The sequence below is a fragment of the Neolamprologus brichardi genome, chromosome 5, assembly GCF_056152115.1.
Source record: "Neolamprologus brichardi isolate AB-2024 chromosome 5, ASM5615211v1, whole genome shotgun sequence".
In the NCBI taxonomy this organism is placed as follows: Eukaryota; Metazoa; Chordata; class Actinopteri; order Cichliformes; family Cichlidae; genus Neolamprologus; species Neolamprologus brichardi.
The window spans coordinates 6,118,953-6,135,580 of record NC_142108.1 but is presented as its reverse complement, the minus strand read 5'-3'; the positions used below and the strand labels follow the sequence as shown (position 1 = coordinate 6,135,580).

The window sequence follows — 16,628 nt, the reverse complement described above, 5'->3', positions numbered from 1 at the left end:
TATTTAACGTTTGATATACAATGTTTTCTGTCTGACAAATTAAGTATCTGAGTCTTGTGACAATCGTGTAATTTAATAATCAGGCACAGTTGTTTCATGTCCTGCGTGACCTGAAAGCACCAGCAAGATCAAATATGGCAGTGTGTTATAAGTAACTTGCATGCTGTAATATTCAAAATTAACCCGTTAAATTAATTCTTAACTAGTTCAAAGAAAATTCTCCGTATTTTATTTTATTCAGATGAACTCGGCATTTTTATTACTCCTGGGAAACGAGTGATAAAAAGTGTATAAACCCTCTGGCAGGGAACTTCATATCCCACAATTCGCACTTCCGCAACCAACCAGGGCATGATTCAAGAAGTTCTTCTGTGCGGTTTCTGCTAGTTAGCTAGCAGCAACTGTGGCAAACGAGTTGGGGAGCATAACATTCAGATGCAGACAGCTGTGGAAATGAAAGGTAATCTTTTTGAAGTATTTGAAGGGGTCTTGAGTGCTCTGGTTGAGAGCGAAGGCGATTAAACGTGTCTGAGATAGCGTTTGTTTGACTACATGCTAAAGTCTGCAATCAAAGTAGCTTTTGAAGTCAAACATATGTGACGCCTGTGATAATTCAGGAGGCTAAGCAAGAAAAAAAAGATGTGAATGCAAATATACTGCGTCTGAATGTTATTCTTTCGAGACTCATTTTTTTGGTTTCAGCCTAGGGGCAAGGAGGACATTCCGGTTTAGCTCTGTTTTTCCCCGCTTCCAATAAACAGTTAAAATCTTCACGACCTAACTGTAGGGCTTTATTTGATTTCAGTTGAACCGACTCGTGGTGACCGTGTCATGTCACTGTAATGGCACACCACCATAAATCCAAGACTCAGTCACGAAGTTGTTGCCCTTTGGTCCTATAGCTCTTTGTCTGTCTATCTCTCCAGGTGGATGTCCTAGCCTTAAGTAGCAGTGATGGAAGGTGAAGCCCAAAAGGCAACTGCATCATGGGAAAGTGGAACTCTAGCTCCTGTAGACCGCCTTCGCTCAGTCAGGGCGGACAGCCCCATACCTGGTCTGGTAGAGGGAACTGAACCAGGTAAGTGTTGTGCCCCTTGTCTGTAAACACACAGAGACAAGTATTAAACATATTTAATATACATCTGCAAAACTGGAACCACTGCATAATAGTGAAAAAACGTCAAATATGAAGGTGTAGTATGTATGAACTTCGTCTTGCATTTGTTCCAGTCTAAGGTAATGTTAACGCAAGAAATATTTTCCAGGTAGTTCACTTAGCCACTATCAGTGGGATTACACCACTGACTGCGCTCTCATTTCAAAGACTGCAGGTAAGTCTAGGTGTCTTAAAGAAGTCGTGGGTGAATAGAATTGTGCCACGCTACTTTGTGGCCAATCCCTCATAGGATTGTATTGCGAAATATTGCAAGACATGATCAGTGATCACAACGTTTACAGTAGACCATAAAAGCTTCCAGTTGGGCTAGACAAATATCAGGGCAGGGCAGGGCCAAGTAATTATCAACTGTTTTCTATTTCAAGTACAAAATCCCTGCAGTATCTTTGCCTGGAATATTGTCCTTTTTATGATTGTACCACAAAGAAAAGACATTAACACTCTTTCAGTACTGACACTTCTGAAAACTTTCCCATGAATTGGACTTCTCTGTTTCACATTGTTGTAGCTGTGCAGTGTCCAGTGAACGCATACTGAGTACTCTGTGTGTGAGAGACAGCGTGAATATGCACATCCTGTCTATGTAAGAAATGGTGAATATATTTACAGGTTGTCTGCTGCTGTTTTAGAGCTTGTGTTACAGTTGCACAATATTCCCTTCAAGTGCTGCCATGTTTTCTCATGAGAATTTAATGATATGATCATCTGTTGACTGCAAAAAAAATCTGGGGAAAATATGTCAGTTTGTCACAATGAAAGTTGGCTGCAGCTGCTTTCGTCTGCTGCATCACATCCTGCTTTGAATAAATCCATCAATGACAGGAGAGATGATGTAACACTGTATGGATTTGCTTTTCCTAAACTGGAGCTAAACAGGACATTTTGAAGTCTTAGCATACTCTTTCGCTATCACAGTTGCCTTATTCTTGTTCTTCTAATTAGATAAGCTTTGGCCAGAGGTTGTTCATTTTATTCACTGCAGCAGCTCTGACGTGTGATAACCTAAAGTTAAAACACGTGTGACTAATACGATAATAGACTAAATTGAACTTCTGTTTTTTGTGGATTGTTCTAGAGTTGCATACCATGTTCAAAATTAATCAGTTTTTCAAATAAAAGGATAAAGTCTTGTCCTGTAACTGTACATAATTCATCTCTGTCATCTGTCTTGGATGCCTTTTCCAGCTAGTTGGTTCCCAAAGGAATGCCCAGGAAAGCAGTTTTGTTCTCCAGCAAAGTTGGGGAATTTAACACATTTTCCAAACCAGCCACATTTTTTTTTTCTGTTGAAGTCTTTTTTTTTTTTTTTCTCTTGTAGAAACACAAACTGAAAACCTTTTAAATTATGTATACATCTCCACTTTCCATTGTGTTGAATCTGCCTTGAGCTAAGCAACATTTCTACATTACCTGGCTGTACGTGTGAACGCAAATGAAACGGGCACATTAAACACGAGGCCTGCTTCCAAGCATAAACAAATCTGTGTGTTTGATTGTTTGGCAGGTAAGAGTATGAAGAATTTACGTTGAGCGAATAGGGGTCATGTCTGTGTCTCCTTCATGCTCCACCCTTACCCCATCCCTTAACCAAACACATGATTTTCAGTAGTGAAAATGAGCCTGATACTAACAGTCCACTATTTTTTGGTGGTTACTTTGGCAGTTGTATATGTGGTCATTGGCCCCATGTCCTTTTAGAAAGTAGAAAGTTTTTTTCTTATTCCAAAGGAACTGTCCGGAAATGTCTGCCATGTGATGTACTGCGCTCATATTTATATATAGCTTTTGTAGCTTTTTTTAAAGTCTTTTACGGACAAAGTTTGTCATCATTTATATTAATACAGGTGCTGGCCAGAAGAGTGCCATGTTCATCCATGCACACTCGTTTGAGGATTTAACTGCTGAGGCTGAAGAAGAAGCCCTGAGGACAGCTGATTCAGGCAGATCAGAAGAGCAGCATGAAGAGGGGCTCAAGGCACTTGTTGCTGAACAAAATATAGATGAACAACACAGCAATGACCTGTCGGATAGCAGGACTAAAGAGGAGGATGTGTCCAGTGAGGCGTGGCGGAGCCACAAAAAACACGTGTTTGTGCTGAGTGAGGCGGGGAAACCAATCTACACTCGCTACGGCACGGAAGAGGCGCTGTCGAGCACCATGGGGGTGATGATGGCTCTCGTGTCGTTTGTCGAGGCTGAGAAGAACATCATCCGCTCCATCCATGCAGGTCAGATTATACTTTGGCGGCAACATTTAATTCTCTAAACAAATATGTCGTACCTTAATGTAAGTGCTGTTAATATGTTTGTGTCAGATGGCTGTAAAGTGGTTTTCCTCACCAAGAGTCCTCTGGTCCTGGTGGGAGTGTCACGCACCTGTCAATCAGACAAGGAGATGCTGCGGGAGCTGCAATACATCTACTACCAGATAGTCAGCCTGCTCACCCTCACCCAGCTCAACCACATCTTCCAGCACAAGCAGAACTACGACTTGCGGCGTTTGCTGGCCGGCTCGGAGTATCTCACTGACAACCTGTTGATCCGGCTGGAACGAGACCCCGGCCTGCTGCTCAGTGCCGTCACTTGCCTGCCCCTCCCCAGCTCTGCCAGGGACGTAGTGTCATCGAGCCTACAGGCCGCTAAATCCAAAAACCTGGTGTTCTCCATATTGCTGGCCGGCGATCGCCTGGTCACCCTGGTCAGGAAGAAGGACCAGTTCCTGCACCACATAGACTTGCACCTGGTCTTCAACCTCGTCGGTTCCTCCTCTTCCTTCCGAGAAGGTGAAGGCTGGACGCCGATCTGTCTGCCAAAGTTCAACACTGCAGGATTTTTCCACGCTCACATTTCTTACCTGGAGCCTGCGTCCCAGCTCTGTCTCATTCTGGTCTCAACTGAAAGAGAAGACTTTTTTAACATGTCCGACTGCAAGCAGAAGATTATGGAAAGGCTGAGCAAGCGTAGTGCCTACCAGGCCCTGAAGGAGGCGGTGAAATGTCCCAGTTACTCCGTGGTGCAGGTTGGCATCCCAGAGCTCAGGCACTTCCTGTATAAATCAAAGAGCTCCGGACTGTACACCAGGTGAGTGGTTAGACTGTGTTTGTCAAATTTAGGGGTTTTTAGATAAAGATCAGAGTATTTTAACAGTCATTAATCCTGTTAATCGAAGAACTTTTTCCTTTCACTCTATAAACACATCTACTCAGATGTTTTCGGTATTATGAAAAATTTACATAAATGACAACTTCATAAGAGCAGATGACACTTGATTTTATATTTTATCTGGGCCAGTAAAATGATCATCAGTATACAAAGATTTGCATTCTTTCTTATATGTATATATTTTTTTGTCATGAACACAAATCCTTGTTCTTGGATATCTTCCACCTTTAGCCCGGAGTTTCCGATGGTGTACCAGTCTGATGAAGAGCAGGAAAGGCTGCTGAGCTTGTACCAGGAACTTCACAGCTGCTTGCACCATCCAACCAGACCTCTCCGTTACTACTACCGCTGCAGGGAAACTGAAAACTTGCTGGCACAGGTGAGTCTGGTGTTGTGATTAAAATGGTTTATTGTTTTTGAACAATTATTTTTAAGCTGACAGCCATTTAAAGCATTTGGTGTGTACAAAATGAATACTGGACACTGGATTGGTGACATTGTTCATACACATTTAGTTAGCTTACTGTTTTTTGTTTTGTTTTGTTTTTTCTCTTTCTTTTTTTGGGGGGGGGGGGGAACTATTTGCCTTATTTGGGTCAATATTCCATTTAATAAAGTCATAAATAATTCTGACTGCTGGCATAATCTTTACATCAGCTTTTCCATTCACAATGTGTGTGTTCATCCAGTGTTATCAACAGCTGGATGAACATTTTGCAATCAAATAGGTTAACTGGCAACAGGTCAGTAACATGACTGCGTATAAAAAGAGCATCTTAGAGAGACAGTTTGTTTCAGGGAAAAAATGTCTACAAATTCTTGAAAATTTTCAGAATAATATTCTTCAATATAAAAATGTGAAGACTTTGAGTTTCTCATCATCTACAGTACCTAATATGATCAAAACACAAATCTTGGTGGACAAAGGACAAGGCCAAAAATCAGCATTGGCTGCCGTTAACAGCAATTATTCTGCCATGGAAATCTCTGCATGGGGTCAGGAACACTTCCAGTCACTGTCTGTGAACACAGTTCACTGTGCCATGCACAAATGCAGGTCGAAGCTCTATCATACAGTAAAAAAGCCGTGTGTGAACATGATCCGTAAATAATTCTTTTTGGAAAATGCTGCATCCCCCAGCCCAAAGAAGATAAGGAAGATACTGCTTATGGTTTTTAATTTCTATTTTAATTAGTGTGTTAGTGTTTTTTTTTTTTTGTTTTTGTTTTTTAATCCCCACAATGAGTTTAATTATAGTTTACTGCAATAACCTTTGTTCTTCATTACCAGCTTTGTGCTTTGGCAGACCCTTGCACATTACCATCACATACACATAAAATAACAATAAAAGTAATGTCCACATTGACACTTCTGGAAAGTTGTTGACCACTCTTTTTTTCCCTTTCTAACCGCATGTCGTGTGGTTAAATATATATCCTCAAGAAACGTATCGAAAAAGGGGCATCATTCTAAATGTGGTGCAATGCTTTACAAATATTGTGTTACAAAAAAATATACTGTCATTGCACAACATTAACAGTAATGTGCAAAAATGAATATTACTCATAATAAGCAAGATTTTAGCCTCCTGCCGTCAAGTACAAAGTTTGTTTTGACTAAAGACATCAGACATTAAGCTTTAATCACTCATCATTGATCTGAAATGCAGTAGCTACAGTAATCTTACAGACTGTAACAATTTCTTACATTGAACCACATTTCTGAACTTCTTTAACAGAAAAATGTCCTTCTACTACACACAGCTTTTTCATGCCCCTTTTGTCTCGTTGTGTCTTCTCTCCTTTGCAGGTGACAAGCGGCTTTGAGCTCTACCTCTGCTTTAGTCCGATGGCGACCAAGGCCTCAGCGTTCGCCGCTGTCAATAAACTGCTGAAGTGGATCAGGAAGGAGGAGGATCGCCTCTTCATCCTCAGTCCTCTCACATACTGAGCCTCCTGAAACGTAAAGCCGTATTGTGAACACAGACTGGAGTGGTGCTAACAGCAGCTACGCATGATGAAGCAGTAGTCTTTAAGAGTATGATGATTGTCGAAGCCTATGCATTTTCTTTTTTTTGGCTTTCGGAATGCTCTGTTCTAATTCTCTGATTTGTAATGAAGTGTGCTGTGCAATTGAATTAACGCTGTGTTTTAGCTGGCGAGATTTTTTTATAACTTTTAATTAAAAAAATGAAGAGCAGATAGAAGCCTCCGCACTTTTGGTAACACAGAAGCTTGCAGTGTTTACCTGTTGTTAAAGATCTTTCATGGAGGGATGGTTTTACTGTAACGGCTATTATGCATCTCACAACTTAAAAAAAATGTCTTTTTTATGGTATTAACTCAGTTCTTAGAAATGAAGAATAAACTGGAAATTCCTGAATGTATTTTCAAATTAGAAGACATGTTGGCAAAATATGGGTTAACGGCATTCCTGTTGGAAGCATCACCCTTTTACCTCTATGCACTTTGTTTATGTAACGGACACTGAAACAGAAAGCCTGTGACCTGTTTACTGCTGTCAGTAGTTTGTAATAACACGTCTTAACACCACTGTAGAGGAATTCCACATGAACTCCATTATTTTTCCAGTTCATCTCTTTCTTTTCACCCATAATACATTAACAGATGATATATTTCTGCATGCCTCTTAAAGCTTTGTTTCCTAGAAACCTGCTATGCTTGAGGAATCGAGCCTTGCCACATTTGCCTCCTCTAATCATGCCTTAACTGTTATTGTGCTAAACAAATATGTAATGCTTTATGGCAGTCCCATAATTGCAAAATTATATGTAAATAAAGAAACGACCTGCAAGCTGATGTGTCATTCTTTTCCCCTCACACTGTAGGCACTTCGTAGATGGCAGTAGCAGCAGCACTTCCGTCTCACAAACGCGGAGCACACTTGCACAACAAAAGGAGTAAGTTTTATGGTGCTGTGAAACAGGCAGGGCAGTGGTGGGGTAGATAAGGAGGAAACGTTTATGGCATTAAAAAGTGACCGAGGCCACCTATAGACGCTGGGCTAATTGGCTTCTGTTCGTGCTGCTGGTGTGTGTCAGTGTGGAGCTGTGAGGGGAGGAGCGATGACACAGCTGAGGTGCAGAGGACCGATTCAAACCGGGAGTTAAAGTTAAATACGAAGCGGGCGCTTAACGAAAACAGAAGGGCTTATATTTAAAAAAAAAAATTATATGTTTGTGTGTTAAGCTAATCGTGTGATATTAACTCTACCTGAGGAAAAAACCCGCCATCCCCCGCGCGCTGTTTTACAGTAGAGCTGGCAGTGGCTGCTTCCCTCAAGCGGACTGTGACTGACCTGTACAGGTAAGCTTTTCATCTTTCCTTCTTTCCTTCAGCAGCGTCTGCTCTGATGTTTAGATACAAAACGGAAACCAACTAGCCTTCAGAGCACAGGCAATGCTAGAAGAGGACTTTAAAAAGAATAGCTTGTGTTTATGATCCAAAGTTTGACTTACAGCACCGGCATTCTTTATATTATCTGTCACAGCACTTATAATGCAAGGGAGGGTTTCCGGTGTCATCCATTTATAATTGTTTATAAAAAGCCAGCTATTTGCGATTAATATTTATTGTGGAGGTTGTGAAATATAAACTCAGTGTTGCGTTATCTAAACTCGGGTTTTGGAATCAAAATGCCATCTTTAACCTGTGGACTGGAGCCAGTGTGCACTCTGTTACACTGGAGTGATTCAAAGAAGTAACCGAATATGGAGACAAAGTAAAAGGAAAAACTTCACCAACTCCCCCTAAACAACAACAACAACCCATAAATACAAGCGATCAACTGCAGAGGGCAGATGAGCACAGGGTGAAAAGAAATTATGCTGTTCTGTGTTAACATACTCATAATTGGACTGGTTTCTGATCTCACATTGTTTTGTATAAAATCACACAGTAGAATAAAGATTTCTCAAAACAAAGAAATGCAGACGAAGTTTCTCCTTAAACTGGATATTTCTAGTGAGTCTCTATTGCCTTGGAATTTATTTCCTTCTACTCAGTCAATGAGTCCTTCGGGTTCAATTTGTGTTCACTATTGATTGTTCGAACAGCAGCTCAACTCTGCAAACCCCCCTGGATATCTGTGCATTGATTATTCTAAGAGAGATCTTCGATCTTCTTCTACTCTTGATTAGGACACCGAAGTGCCAGTGAGCAAGGTGCTTTACTGGCAACTCATGCCGGTTCACTGATGAAGCCTTGATTGGCCTGAAAATAGCAAAGTGAATGGAAACTCTGTTTCAGCCGTTTGCTTTATTAACCATGAACCCGGAGAAAGTCAATCAGTGCCATTACTATGTGTACTCATGTCCCCAGACCTTAACCTCAGCTTTACAAGGAGCTACAAATGTTAAAATGTAACAACAGCATCAGCGGAGTTCAATGAATTATTGATGCAAAGACCTGAGACTCTGAACTTTTCCATACGACTGCTTTTAGCAAAAACAAGTGCTTTGTGCTTAAAATCAGTTGGCTCACACTGCCGTTTCTGACACTGTTAAATATAATGTTCAAAATGGATTAAATTCTCTGACACGAGCCGAAGAGCAGTTTTGCCCTCACCTGGTAGTTTTAAAGGCTACACAACATCTGATGACCATCAGTCCGTGGCCATCTTTTCCCCCTGAAAGGCACGTAGGGGTTGTGACAGGAATGCATAATTGAGAGGCCAGGCCAGAAAACAGTCATGCCGTATGTCCAGTTAATGATCCACCCACTTATGTATGTTCATGATGAAGACAGGGCTCGGACGCTGCGTAGAGCTTGGGCTGGATGAGCAATGGAACAATGTAGATTTGCTAAATTTGGTTGGTTCATGTTGAGCAAAAGTCACTATCTTGGCTTGTTACCACCAACTCCCTTGCATAAAAGAAGATGATTCATTTGAAAAACTCTGCCTGTGATTAACCAGAGTAAACATGACCAGACAGATATGAATGGCTTATGTACAAAGCCCCAGTAAAAATAGTTAGATCCACATCTTCTACCACCACAACTGTGTCTGATGATCTAAACATTTCCTGTCAGTGTCCGTGGTGAGTCAGAGAAAGCTTTTATTTTTATGACCACATGTGCTTTTATTATCAGGACCAGGCGAGATGGTGATGATGATTGTTACCTCGGGTCTTTTAGGGTTCCACGCAAAACATAATAAAATACTGTTATATTGATTTTCACTTTCATTAGTAGCAAATCCCATAGGAGGCATAATTTATCATGACAACATGAAACAACAGGCTACTGCTTATCATTTTATGGTCTTACAGCAGTTTTAGTAAACAGGTTTCAGACACATAGAACTCTTCTGTCAGCTTTTACCTCTTCATACAAACGGGATTGCGGCTCTTTGTTTGTTCAAAAGGTGGTTCTTTAAACAAAATCCATTCCTGCTAAAGGAACCTTAGATAAGAAATAGGCGATATGCATTTAAAAGGCTTGAATGAAGGTAATATAAGTACTGCTAGTTATATGCTCACTTGATTTCTTGGCCTGAGCTAGATGAGAAGATCTGTCTAATATTTACATGTCCGTTCAGTAAATGTTGGTCCTAGAGGACATTTAGCTTAAAGCAGGAGAAAGCAGTCAAGTCAGCTAAGATCCCCTTTTCTCTTTCACATCTTTATGCAAAGCTTTCCTGGATCATCTAGCTTTAAAATGGCATCTTTGTTATTTAACTCTCAAGCAAGGAACTATCAAAGCTTTAGTAATTCTTGAGTTGCAGCTCATGATTTCTTATCAGTTTAATGAGTTATTTTACTCTTTTTGTTTTATCAGGTGTCACTGGGTGGTTTAAGGATGGTTTTGACTCAGCAGCAGACCTGGAGGTAGCGACACATCGCCTGTGCCTTTGGGCCCCTGGAACCCGGACTGGAGATGGTCCACTGGGCCGGACAGTGGTGGGCATGCGTCTGGTTCCAGACTGTGCTGGCCTTTGCCCTGGCCAACTGTGCGTCATTGGCCCCCAGCCCTGTCAACTTCTCTGTTGTGTACACAATGCCTTTCTTCCAAGCTGGGGGTCCCATCCAAAACATAGTCAACAACTCATTTTACCAAGAAGTGTACGTGGCCTCTAAGAATGTGATCGAAGCTGTCAACAGAAGCCTGGAGAAGGTGTGGGAGCTCCGCACTGGGCCAGTGGGGGGCTCAGAGTGTCACATATGCAATTTGTGTGAGATTGACAAGAATCACAACTTTCCAGAGGACACAGACAATCAGGTGTTGCTGTTGGATACACTCTTTATGTATTTATATTCTTGTGGAAGTTCTCAGTACGGCGTATGCTATTTCCACCAGCTGAACCCAAATGGAGAGCCACCCTCTCTTTCAAAGTGTTTGTTCAGAAAGGGCTCAAACTCTGCTGCTAACTGTCCTGACTGTGTGGCTAGCCCTCTTGGTACGAAAGTCACAATGGTGGAGGAGGGTCAGACTGTCTACTTCTTTGTCGCGGCCAGTGTTAATGACAGTGTCACTCAGCGTTACGGCAGGAAGTCTTTATCAGTTCGCCGACCACTGGCCACAGAAGATGGTTTCTTCAGTGATGTGCGTGGTCTGACTGTCCTTCCCAGCCTGCGAAAGACATACCATATTGAATATGTCTACAGCTTCTTCACTCAGGAGTTTGTGTACTTCCTTTCGGTCCAGAGAGAGAGCCCAGATCAGGAATCGTCGCCTTTTCAGACTCGTCTGGGACGTCTCCCGAGGAACGAATGGGAAATGAAGCGGTATCGCGAGTTGATCTTGGAGTGTCGCTTTGAACCAAAGCGCAGGAGGAGGAACGTAGCCAGTGAACCTTATAAGGATATTGTGTACAACGTGGTCCAAGCAGCCCATTTTGGCAAAGCAGGCAGGGAGCTGGCAGAGGAGTTAGGAGCAGAGGAGGAGGATGACATCCTGTATGGTGTTTTTGCTGTCACCGACGACAGTGGAGTCACGGAGCATGACTCTGCCCTGTGCGCCTTCCCCATGGACAATGTGAACAAGGCAATTGCTGATGGGGTGGATGACTGCTGTGAGTCTGGACCTGAGCAGCTCTCTCGAGGGCTCTGCCATTTCCAACCCTGTGAGAGCTGTCCACATGAGGTGAGCGCATCAGTCTGCAAATATACAACTATGAAAATGCTACTTCTTCTTCTAAATGCTACAGTTGCTTGGTCTGAGCTGGCAAAAAGGAAAGTATGTCGCGATAAGATGAGCAGAAAATTATCTGAACTTGGATAATTTATGGACTAACAAAGGTGGCTTGATAAAAATCTTGCACATGGGTGCAGAGCTTTAAAATATGTCTCTCATCTTCATCCAGCCTTTTTGCTGAAAATGAATCCATCACGGGAAGCCAAAAATTGTTTGTCTTGTAGTGGCAGGCTCCAAAAGTGAATCAATCCCTAAAAGACTCCCATGTTAAACCCTAAATTAAAAAGCCCATTTACAGCCTGGCACCAAAAATGGTTTTGGCCAGAATTGATAGTTGCTCCTTCCATCTTTTCTATGAATATTTAACTTGAAGATGTCAGACGGTGTCCAGTCTTTGAATCATTGTGGTTTAGTGACAAATAAAACTTAGATAAATACACACTTATACCACATCTGTAAACAATGAGATTTCTGACAAAACCTTCACTAGGTTTACAAGAAAATGTTGATCAGACACAACCACACAGTGTTGTCACCAAAGCCAAAGCGTCACTGACGAGGCAAATCTCCTTGGGTTTCTGGCTAGGTTACACGCATCTTATATGGAGCAGGGATTTTCCCCTCAAAGGCGAGAGGTTTGCTGGATGAAGATTTGGGGTTTATTTGCAGCTTTTACATCAGACACTCGTCAATGGAGCACATTTTTTGAGATGGTTTTGAGAGATATTTAGAGACAGTGCAGTTAGGAAAACAAACACTGGAAATTTCAGAACATCTGGTTCAGGGGCGATTTTAGCCCATTTTTGGGGGTGCTTCAGCACCCCCAAAATGAATCAAAGCACCCCCAAAGATTTCTTTCTTTTTTTGACAATATTTGCTGTTTGTGTGACACACTACTAAAAATATAAAAAGCATACAGTACTGTACTTGTTTGAGACGTAACATTTTAACAACAAAAGTATAGATAACCCCCCCTCCCAAAATGGTTTGTTCCAGCTCTCTCCTGCTCTGGCTCTAGCGCTCTTGCTGCCAGAGCGATGGTGGCTGAGACACAGCCGAGCGGAGGTGTGAGTGCCTGGCTTAAAACAGGACATATTAGCTGCATTTAACCTTCAGTTACTCTTTATATAGTTAGGTAGGAGTCAGACCATGTTTCTTTTTAACTGAAAAACATTACACCCAGGTAACCTGCAGTGTTGAAAACGTGTTTTCCGACAATGTTTGCTACCCTACAATCCGTCCTGCTCTGTAGTAAATTCAGCGACATTTCACCGTCCTGTTCCTCCCATTGAAATGTATACAGCCTATTTAAAAATCTAAAACTTTAAATTTTCCGTAGCCTAAAGTTGTTACCACTGTCCTGTTTTAAATGGATACTAACTAGCTAACTGACTGAATGCCCATTAACCTTATAACTCCTGTTGTGTGTGTGTGTGTGTGCGTGTGTGCGTACAGAGAGACAGCCAGGTTCATAATGAATATGAGGAAGTTTTTTCAAAAAAAAGGAGCCACATTCAGGTGAAAGTGTAAAATCAAATGATCCATCAATCAAGAATAATGTTGGATCAGTGTTTCAATATTTATATCTTTTATTAGATGTTCATGTGGTTTGGTTATTTGCCTTTTGGTTGAAAGTACACTGAGAGAGGACTTTTTTATTAGTGATCTTAAGAGTATTTTTTCATATTAATTTAATTTTCATCTAATTGAATACAATCTATTTGTGTATGATTGTCAGTCCAAAGAGGGAGGGAGGAAAGAGGGGAATGTGAGGAGAAAGGGCAAGGTCAGGAAGAACCAGGTAAGAAAACAGACAGGGAACAGTGACAGGCACAACAGAAACTCACACAATCTGGAAGTTGTGTCCTCCCTATATTAAAGCTGCTATACAGAATCTGCAAAACAAACTGGGTTGAAACATTTTGACCCTCTTTAACAACATTCCAACATAACATTATAATTGATTGGGGAGATTAAAATTAATGATATATTTTTATGTGGTTCAGCCACAACTCTTCTAAAACCTCAGCCAGTAATAGGTAGGCCAGCTTTTGGACCGTCCAGTTGTCTGTATGACTGCCGCAGTACATACATCACATTTGCACACTATCAGAAAGTGCCAAACAGCCCTGGTGGAGTGAGGAGCTGTAAAGAGAAGCAGAGTGCTCTGTTTATATTCTAAAAATGTTTTAAGCTTGTTTCAAAGATTCTGTACAGCAGCTTTAAATGTTTTCCAAAAGCACACATACACTTCTCAGTGTTTCTCAAACTTTTTACAGTGTGTACCACCTGATAAAATGTCAAGCTCTCCTAAGTACCACTATGAAAGCATGAAACTCATAAATCTTACAACAGAAAATTAGTATTATTAAATTAGTAAAATTAGTATCTGCATACATTGTACACATTGTATACATTCTACCACAGGCAAAGTTGCCTCCATTTTTATAGTTTTTATTAATATTATGTAATAATTTATTTGTAACAATTTATTCTGTTTCGGGAGTATTTTTTTATGTATCTGTATTATATTATACATACACATTAAATGTGAATCTCTGTCCAAAAAATGCACTCAGTTTACTTCTTACTCACTATGAGCATCATTCATTATTCTCACCCAGTAATTAAGGTTAGGATATGTATTTTTTTTATTCCAATCCATTCTTCTTTAGCAGCATTTAAATAACCTTGATCAGATTTGATGGTTTTGTTACAGACTTTTCAAAAAAGTGTTTTGCTTTTCTTTCACAAATGTGGGGATTAAATTGTGTTAAAATGTACAAAACAGTGATGTCATGTTTTGTGACGAGGACCCAGGCACATAGAGACTTGATGAATTTAAGAATCTTATGATTTAATAAAGAAATTTGCAGACTTACACAGAGATGGTAAAATTATGATGACTGATAATGGAGATGAATACAACAGACGATGAGGACAGGGAGGAACAGGGGTTTAAATGCACCAAAGTGACAGTCAGAGAGAACTCGGGACAACATTTAAGGATGCAGGGACTGACAGAGACAGGTTTATCTTGCCTGGCTGGGCAGCTCTCTGGGTGCTCAGCACCCCCAAAGCTCTGATTCTAGAATCGCCCCTGATCTGGTTGTTCTTGAATGCATCATTGCTTGGCTGTTTTGTGCACAGCTGGGATTCTCGGCATATTTGGCCAGCTTTTCCTACTTCTGGCTTCATTACACACAGTATAAAACCAATGGGAGAGGTCTGGGTGGTATGACCATCTTTTATATACAGTCTATTGTATTCACCCTTTTTGTATGAATTTTTATGGTCATTCAGTTGAATCTATTTTCCTCTTTAGCCAGAAATGATCCTTTATTCATCATGTATCACCTCCTCTAGATGACACACCAATGAAAAGGAAGATTTTGTGGTTTCTGTGAAGCAATATTAAGGTTTCCATTTCAGTCATATTAGGAATGTGAGAAGCTTTTGCATCGGCAGTCAAAACAGGGATGCAGAAAGCTTTTTGGATCGCTAATAAATATGGAAAAAGTCTTACTACACACATCATTATCCAGAAGGACCTGGATGGCAGCCAAGTGGGAGTGAGGGTCAGTTGGGACTGGAAAGGTTTGCCCCGTTCCCTTTTTATGTGACTTTAGTCAGTGGCCTTTTCAGGCGATGCGTGTGCGTTAGGATGTCTAATTTTAGAGGTCTCAGAATATGTTGCTGCTGGTTTCTCATGGGAAAAGGCCTGTTTATTCCCAGATCCCATGCATATTTCTCATATTTTTTTGTGTTAAATTATGCAGTTTTGTCTTTTGGGGTAGGTTTTGGGTAGTGGGAGCTGTGGTAAGACATCTGATACCACAGTTACTTTAAGTAAATTCCAGTTTGAGAAACTATGAGTATTCCCACAAGGACTGGTTGCTATTACTGTAATGTTGCTGTGATATTGTAAAGCTGTATAATTAGTATGATTTCAGCTGCTGGGTATCCCAGATGATGGCACTTCAGGAGAAAGTGATTTCATAAAGTTTGGCAGAACTCGAGTTATGTTGCCCCTTCCTCTGCCTTTGGAGGAACACTTTTTGCTTGGACTAATGAAGTGTTCTTGTACTGGATCTTCTGTTGTTACTTTTGGCTGCTGGTCTGAATATTGAGTAACGTGACAGCGGGACTGTCCAATAGACTGAAACCTTGGTTCTTCCACTTCACAGCAGACCAATATATGCCAAAACTGCTGCCAAAACATCATCAACAAAACAGAGGAAATGTGTCACAAAGACATATATGGCTTCCAGTGGCACTAGGCCACTAATGTCAGGCTTCAGTTAACTGGAGGAGACTTCACACTACAATTGGACATTGACTAGAAAAATATGGCAAATTCAAGCCTGCCTGTAAACACGGCAGCTTGGAAGGTTTTAAATAAATTCCATTAAAGCTTTGCAGGGGTGCAGAGTGGGCTCATGTTAACAATCCATAAAAATTTCCCTACATTCACTAAGATCTTCAAGGTCAACTTAATGACTTACTGACATTCTTACTGACATTGTTTGTATTGACGACATATAGGCAGTGATGTATAGGGATTCTAAATATCACATTATTTTATTATGAATGTTATGTAAATTATAATAACAGGTCATAATATTCCAGAATTGGTATTTTTTCTTTTGAAAACCCTTTTGAAACATTTTTTTCACTTGATATTTATTGCAAAACATTTGTAACACAGGCGAAAATGGACTCAGGCGCAGACCAGCTGAACTAGAATAGCAGTCGTAAATTTATTTACAAAACACCATGTGAAAGTATAGACAGTGTACAGGGCAGGGATGTGCAGCGGTCCAGGGGGAAAAGGGGAGAAAGTTCAAAACACGCTCCGCTCATTCGCTCCTTCCCAGCTTGTCTTCGGCACTCTTCTGAATCCAAACACATTCCGCTCACTCGCTCCTCTCGTATTTGTTTTCTACACACTCACGCTTACTCCATTCCACGCCACACCACCAGGGAAACAGATCGGGGGTACGGACAAGTCCGAGAACCTAAGCACAAGAGAACTGCGGTTAGCATAAACCCAGTAGTCACACGAGAAACAGGGTTTATCGGGGCTGTACTGACGAGAGTAACTCAACAAAGACACAGAGACCATGACAAAAAT

The 16,628-nt window shown here is 41.0% G+C and overlaps 2 protein-coding genes across 4 annotated transcripts in view; both read left to right on the top strand.

Annotated features, from left to right (window-relative positions):
* Window positions 1–223: 223 nt before the first annotated feature.
* Window positions 224–7,266, top strand: mon1a (MON1 secretory trafficking family member A). Of its 2 annotated transcripts, XM_087840555.1 has the most exons (7): window positions 224–460; window positions 927–1,078; window positions 3,022–3,405; window positions 3,493–4,258; window positions 4,571–4,718; window positions 6,150–6,302; window positions 7,189–7,266. In XM_087840555.1, exons 2-6 carry the CDS (start codon window positions 955–957, stop codon window positions 6,288–6,290), a joined length of 1,563 nt encoding a protein of 520 aa, XP_087696681.1. In that variant the 5' UTR covers window positions 224–460; window positions 927–954; the 3' UTR covers window positions 6,291–6,302; window positions 7,189–7,266. The 2 variants fall into 2 exon arrangements, with proteins under 2 accessions (XP_087696681.1, XP_087696682.1); XM_087840556.1 differs by lacking the exon at window positions 7,189–7,266 and having other exon boundaries at window positions 6,150–7,154.
* Window positions 7,267–7,614: 348 nt separating this feature from the next.
* The window catches only part of mst1rb (macrophage stimulating 1 receptor b), a 29,719-nt gene continuing 20,705 nt past the window's right edge, over window positions 7,615–16,628 (top strand). The window contains exons 1-2 of one of the 2 annotated variants that reach the window (XM_087840549.1): window positions 7,615–7,666; window positions 10,139–11,443. In XM_087840549.1, the coding sequence (XP_087696675.1) occupies window positions 10,238–11,443 (1,206 nt within the window). In that variant the 5' untranslated portion in view covers window positions 7,615–7,666; window positions 10,139–10,237. Of the gene's footprint in view, window positions 7,667–9,888; window positions 11,444–16,628 lie in introns of those variants that run through there. The other variant, XM_087840550.1, reaches the window with a different exon arrangement.

Bases quoted from the DNA above. Each gene is read 5' to 3' on its own strand.
- mon1a (XM_087840555.1), top strand. From the start codon at position 955: ATGGAAGGTGAAGCCCAAAAGGCAACTGCATCATGGGAAAGTGGAACT. The intron at 3,406-3,492 runs GTCAGATTATAC...TGTTTGTGTCAG, and splicing joins CATCCGCTCCATCCATGCAG to ATGGCTGTAAAGTGGTTTTC. The intron at 4,259-4,570 runs GTGAGTGGTTAG...TTCCACCTTTAG, and splicing joins AGCTCCGGACTGTACACCAG to CCCGGAGTTTCCGATGGTGT.